The sequence below is a fragment of the Sinocyclocheilus rhinocerous genome, unplaced genomic scaffold (genome assembly GCF_001515625.1).
Source record: "Sinocyclocheilus rhinocerous isolate Xijiao unplaced genomic scaffold, SAMN03320098_v1.1 scaffold4933, whole genome shotgun sequence".
In the NCBI taxonomy this organism is placed as follows: Eukaryota; Metazoa; Chordata; class Actinopteri; order Cypriniformes; family Cyprinidae; genus Sinocyclocheilus; species Sinocyclocheilus rhinocerous.
The window spans coordinates 65,505-72,535 of record NW_015623765.1 but is presented as its reverse complement, the minus strand read 5'-3'; the positions used below and the strand labels follow the sequence as shown (position 1 = coordinate 72,535).

Sequence of the window (7,031 nt, the reverse complement as noted above, 5' to 3'; positions counted from 1 at the left end):
AGAGAGAGAGAGAGAGAGAGAGAGAGGTGAAAAATAGATATAGCAATTAAAAAAATGCATATTTAAGATTAATAACAAAAAAATCACTATCAATAATGAATTTTAGCATCTTACTTGCAAAATAAATTTGTAAAATAAATGCATGTGTCTGATTACATCACCAGTCTGAAAAATGATCAAAATTAAGTGAGTTTATGCTTAAAATAAGAACAAATATGATAATTTAATAAATATTATAAAAGAAAATCAAAATTTTTACCCCCAAAAAAAACAAACAACAACATTGATATATTTTCTTGTTTTAAGCATGAACTCGATTCATTTTGATGACTTTTATCAGCGATATTTGATTTCTCCAGTAAATGTATCTTGATGTCAGAATGTTTAGATGTTTGTACTGGAAGAGCTAAAAACAAAAAAAGACAAAAATACTAACGAAGAAACAGATTTTTTGCAGCGTGGAGGTGAAGAGAGAAAAACATGATGCTGTTGACCACAGGATGTTGAAAACGCAGCAAAACACACAGGACACTGCAGTGTGGACGAGCAGGAACACACACACACACACACACACACACACACGCTGGAGCGCGGCATCATGAGAGCCTGCAGTCGTACGATCCCTCCTCCAGCGGCTCCTGCTCCTCCGGCGGCGTGTCGTTCAGGGGCCGGGCGCTGGCTCCGGCGGGGCCGTCCGAGGGCAGCGGGTGAGCAGCGGTCAGCTCCTCGGCTCGGGGCAGCAGCAGCAGCGGAGGCTCGCTCAGTTTGGACGCTCCGGTCGGCTGGAAGGCTTCGGGCTGAACCTGCTCCACAGGAACCTCCAGGAGCTTCAGCAGCTGCGGACCAATCAGGTTCAGGAACGGCTTGTAGCCCAGACTGACCACACACACACAGAAAGAGAGAGAGAGTGTGAATAAATGCTTACTTCACATCAGAAACAGTACAGAAGTAACCAAACCGTAAGAGTCAGAGAGAGGGTGGAAAACTAACATCAAATGTTTTTGTTGTAAGAAACAATGACTGACACTACATCTGGATGTTAGTGTGAAAAAATAAAATAAGCAAATAAATAAAGAATATCTGACCCCACACTTTGGAATATATACTTATACCGATATGAAAATAAAACAATTAAAATAAAATGATAAATATACAAAATATAACAAAAAATATGTCTGACCCCACATTTCAGAATATATATTTATATATAGTGATATTATTTTTTTTTTGGTTTAATATAATTTCACTATATATTAATATATTCAAAAGTGTGGGGTCATATTAATTTTTATTTGTTTAGTTATAATTTAATTTTTATTTATTATCATAAACAAAAAATAAAAAACAAAAAAATAATATCTGACCCCTCACTTTTGAATATATATTTTTATACAGTTATATACTACTGCTCAAAAGTTTGGGATCAGTAAGATTATTTAAAAAGAAATTCATACTTTTATTCATTAAGGATGCATTAAATTGATCACAAGTGCCAGTAAAGACATTTATAATGTTACAAAAGATTTATATTTCAAATAAACGCTGCTCTTTTGAACTTTCTATTCATCTGTGAATCCTGAAAAATAAAATGTATAACAGTTTCCACAAAAATATTGTGCAGCACGACTGTGTTCAACATTGATAATAATCAGAAATGTTTCTTGAGCAGCAAATCAGCATATTAGAATGATTTCTGAAGATCATGTGACACTGAAGACTGGAGTAATGATGCTGAAAATACAGCTTTGATCACAGAAATAAATTACAGTTTAACAGATATTCACATAGAAAACAGCTGTTGTACATTGTAATAATATTTAAAAAATTTTTACAATATTTTTGATCAAATAAATGCAGCCTTGGTGAGCAGAAAAGACTTAATTAAAACCATTAAAAACTATTACAGATACAGTAGTGCATACATTTTTTAAGAAAAAAAAAAATGACAGGATTAATTTAAATCATTTTTGTTTACATTTTTCTCTAAATTATATATCTTTATTTTCTCATTAAATGTGTATGATTAGCACTTAAACACATTAAACAAATACATTAATATATGAAATGAAATTTGCCAGTGATACTGACCAATCAGACGAGGCCCACAGGTCGACAGCTTTCAGACCGGCTCGGATGCTCTGGACCGTTTCTGGTGGGACTTCTGGACTGTCCAAAAACCCCACGACCTGCTTAATGACGCCGGCGTCTCGTAAGATCAGCCCGATGACGACGCACCACTCCAGACAGCCGGCCTCCATGAAGACGTGCAGCAGATACCTGTTAATCACACTCACGTCAGCATCTCGTCATCAGACTCGACGATCGCTTGCATTAGATTCATCAGACTGGACTGACTCACCGCAGCTGAACCTGACTTTTATGCGGCCCTTTATTGGCCAGCTCCATGGAGATGTGCTCCAGCTCTGATTGGCTGAGACTGAGGGTGGAGAAATTCTCGTCGACCATCGTCCAATCACCATCCACCATGGAGCTGGTCTCAGTCAGGTCCGTGGCTGAACCGATGCTGCACTCCTCTCCTGATAAACAGAAAAATAACATGAGACAGATAGAAAGAGAAAGAGATACCAACACACAGACTGGTTTAACGCAAACCTTTGTTGATGAGAGGAGAGAGAAACGCCTCCTGCGTCTGCGGCCCTCCGTGAGAGGAGGCGGAGCCCAGTTCCTTTGAGACCGCCCCCAAACTGTCCAGCCAGCTGTGATTGGCTGTGGTGACCTGAGGGGGCGTGGTGTCCATGTCACTGTTCAGCAAACTGTCCGCAGACTGAGACTTCAGCAAACGAGAACTCAACACTAACGAGATAGAGAGATCATGTGATTGGTCAATCATAACAGCTCATTTACATATAGTCAGCAGAGTTACAAACACAGCCTGTGATAAGTAATGCAAAGAAGATGTTTTACAGAACGGCTGGGAAAAAAAAAGAAATGTAAAAAAAATATTATATCTAAATATATATATATATATATATACTGTATATATATATATATATATATACATACACAAATAATAAAAACAATCATGTGTTATATAAAAAAAAATGTAAAAATGTTTTTAAAAATATATATAATAATTTAAATATATTGAGTTTGATTTTTATTTTTTATTTATATATAACATTTGGAAAATGTAAAATAAAATAATTTTATTTTCATTCATTAAAAAATAATATTTAAATACATAATTATTTTATTTTTAAAATTTTAACATATTTAATTAAAATAAAACATGCACATTTTTATTTTTTAACTTTTAATTTATATTTAGATATATAATTTAGAGAGAGAAAAAAATATAATTATATATGTGTGTGTAAACATATATTTTGTGATTTTACAGGTGGAAAACACATTCACACACCTGGACGGCAGCGTCCGTTCTTCAGCGGCGAGCTAATGGAGCATGCTGGGATTACAGGAAATGGCCACAGGAAGTCCTTGTGCAGGCATTTGAGGGCGGTAACGAAGTCGTCGATCCGTGCGACCCGCGTGCGCTCCCGACACAGCCAGCCAATCAGCTCGAAGCCCAGCTGAGCAGAGAAACAGCCCAGATCCCGCAGTCTGATCTGCTCCAGCAGGTGCCTCGCGTGACGCCACAGCATCATATCAATGTAGAGATTCTCCGCAGAGTCACTGTCCTTACACCAGCGCTCTCCGCTGACCACACACACACACACACACACACATCATCATATAAACTGAACCATGTTGTGTGTCAGTGTTGGTCAAGTTACTTCAAAGTACAAGGTACTAGTAATTAGGGCTGCATGATTTAGAGAAAATCAAATTATGATTGCAATGGGGGAAAAAAACAACAAATAAAAAATAATAAAATAGCAACAACAATAATAGTAATAATAATAATGATGATGATGATAATAATAATAATTATTATTATTATTACTTAATAAAATGAAACCAAATAAAAATGACTACTATTTATTTTAAAAAAAAATCACTAGAATATATTATAATGTTTATTATATTTTTAACAATTTTTTTACTGTTAAATAAATGAGTATTTCAGGAAAATATAATAATACATTTTTATTTTATTTTATTTAATTTTACAGCACAACTGTAAAACAACACCACCAATATTTATTAATTTTATTTATCTTAATTTTTTTATTTTCAAAAAAGCTTCTCTTTTGTTGACAACAGCTGGTTTAGAAGTGCTTATAATTACAAGTTTGAGAAAATGGTTTATTTTATTTAATCCTTCGCTTCGATTCCAGTTTTATTTGCGATTAATCATACAGCCCTATTAGTAATGTAAAGCAGGTAAAATACAGTCAAGGTCCTCTCATTTCTATATCAGAGCTAAAACAGTGTTGACTAGCAGCATTTAACTACATATACTGATTAAAAAAGAAAGACAAGAATTAAAGAATCTTTGTCTTCTGAACAGGTTCAACTGAATGAACTGTCCAAACAAACGGATTCACTCAAATGAATCAGAGAGAGCGGGTGTGTTACTATCTGAGACACATATTTAAATCACATATGTTGTGTTACCCTTTGGAGGACGGTCCAGACGGCACGCTCAGGGTCTTCTGCAGGTTGAACTTTCCTCCGGCAATGCTGTCGGCCGACTGAGACAGACTGATGCTGCGGTTCCGGAAGAACTCGAAGCCCCCCGTGGAGCTCTGCTCCTGCAACACACACACACACACCAGACACACACACACATCAGCACAGGATCTTCAACACACAGCATCTCAGCCTCACACACCATCATCATCATCTCACCTGAGTGGTAGGTGTGCTGGGCGGAGTCTCGCTCTCCCCTGAACCAATGGCCTTCAGGAAGCGGATCATGTGACGACACAGATCCCATTTGCCCTGTTCCAGAGCTGTGTTGAAGAGCAGAGTGGCGTGTTGACGGCTGACCGCCGGAACCTCCATATTCTGAGAGCAAAACATACAAATAATATAAATAAGATTCAATCAGATACCCCTCCTTCCTTTTCTACTGACTGACATCTTCCATTATCATCAGGGTTTAAAAAAAATCAGGGTTTAGAAATACATGACTGTTCCACGAGTTCATTCAGAAATGATATTTTATTATTAGAAATTAGAAATGAATTATTATTAGAAATGCAAATTTTATTATACAAAATATTTCAATTATCAACACAAATCTGAGTGTGAGAGAAAAATATATAAACGATATCCTCCACACTACAAAATCTACTGGGCGGAAATAAAGTATGTCACATATTTTTATCAGATCAGACGAGTCTTAAAATTGAGTTTTTAACTGGTTCAACAAGCTACATTACAGATAATGAAGCCACTACTGGAATTGAAGAATCTCTATTTTCTGAATCAATTCAATTGAATGAACTGTCCAAACAAACTGATTCACTAAAATGACTACTACTTCTGCAAGCTAATATTCAGTTTATGTCAGATATCAAGTAATTTAAGCTTAAATCTAGCATTTCAAGTGCTTTTATGAGCTCATATTCATTCACAAAAATTCATACAATGTTTTGTAAGATTGCATATTTTCATACATATTTTTAGAATTTTACTTGTAACATTATTTGAATTTGTTAGAATCATTTAAAGTAGGTTAAACTAATAAAGATGGAAAAGAAGAATATGAATGGTAAAATATATGAAAAGTGGCAAATTATTCATATTTAACAAAATTTGTATGAACTTTTTTTTTTTAAATAATTCATAATTTTTTTAGGATTTTACTTTTTTTTTAATTTTTTTAAAGTAACATTTTTTACATTTGTTACATCACAGAATCATTTAAAGTAGGTTAAACTACTGAAGATGGAAAAGAAGAATATACATAAAAAATAAATATTAAATTATTGATTTAAAGAGGTTGATTATGTAGTGTACACTAGTCAACATTTGAAGTGGATCAAAACCTTTCATCAAAGTTGTCCTAAAACCTAAAACCAAAATGCATTCTTGTCTTAGGACAACTTTGATTAACTTTTTTGATCCACTTCAAATGTTGACTACTGTATTTCGAAAACAACAAATTTTACATTTACTGCAAACTATGCACATTTAACATACAAATATTTAAATAGTTTGACCTCCTTTTTACAAGTCACACATGTAGCAATTTAAGCTTAAATCCTAGCATTTTCGAGAGCTGATATTCATTCGTTAAAATTCATACAAATTTGTAAGAATGAATTCTGCAACATTTTAATTTATTTGTTACACCACAGAACCACTTAAAGTGGGTTAAACTACTGAAGACTGAAAAGAAAAGAATGTAAATGTGACCCTGGAGCACAAAAGCAGTCATAAGTAGCACAGGTATATTTTTTCCGGGGGCGGGACGGGGCAGCACATGCAAAGCATGCAATGACTGTGGCAACTTTAACATTTGAAAGGATACTATGGCAAAGTTATTGCTTTCTTTATTCAAACTGATTTATTTTTTCATGAATAAAACCTGACCTGAAGAATGAAAGCTATATCATACACTAGGAAATTTATGAGCTATATCACCGCTTATCGACACTAGGGGTGTGACAATACACTTAGCTCACGAGATGAGACAAAATACAGATACTTGGTTCACTAGAATGTGACAATATTAATACTATTTTAAATAAATTTTCAATGACAAAATATTTGTCTTTTAATTACAAAAAGTAAAACAATGCAGTTGGATTTTGAAATATTTTAACTAATCTAGGGCTGCAACTAATGATTAATTGATGTACAATACATGGCATATTTAGACATAGGTTGATGTATTCTGCTGTGTTGGCAAAGGTTTATAAATTACTTGCGTTACAAATCTAGTGAGATAATGCACACTTTTTCCCCAGATGAACGTTAAGCAATTCAAATTCACAGCATATGCAGAGGAAGAGTTTAGCCCCTTTCACACATACAGTTCTGGTAAATTACCGGTAAGTTACCATTATTAGATCATGAGAACAGGACCTTTTCAAAAATCCCGGTAAATTTGTTCTGGCAATCATGTCATTCTTATGGAGATGACATGATTACTCTGA

The 7,031-nt window shown here is 34.6% G+C and overlaps 1 protein-coding gene across 1 annotated transcript in view; it reads right to left on the bottom strand.

Moving 5' to 3' along the window:
* Positions 1 to 265: 265 nt before the first annotated feature.
* Positions 266 to 7,031, bottom strand: part of LOC107735591 (RAB6A-GEF complex partner protein 1-like) — a 46,311-nt gene continuing 39,545 nt past the window's right edge. Inside the window, exons 19-25 of the mRNA XM_016547254.1 lie at positions 4,774 to 4,932; positions 4,540 to 4,676; positions 3,383 to 3,678; positions 2,614 to 2,814; positions 2,360 to 2,537; positions 2,089 to 2,277; positions 266 to 876 (exon numbers count right to left, since the gene is read on the bottom strand). Coding sequence (XP_016402740.1) covers positions 597 to 876; positions 2,089 to 2,277; positions 2,360 to 2,537; positions 2,614 to 2,814; positions 3,383 to 3,678; positions 4,540 to 4,676; positions 4,774 to 4,932 — 1,440 coding nt within the window. The 3' untranslated portion in view covers positions 266 to 596. The remainder of the gene's footprint in view (positions 877 to 2,088; positions 2,278 to 2,359; positions 2,538 to 2,613; positions 2,815 to 3,382; positions 3,679 to 4,539; positions 4,677 to 4,773; positions 4,933 to 7,031) is intronic.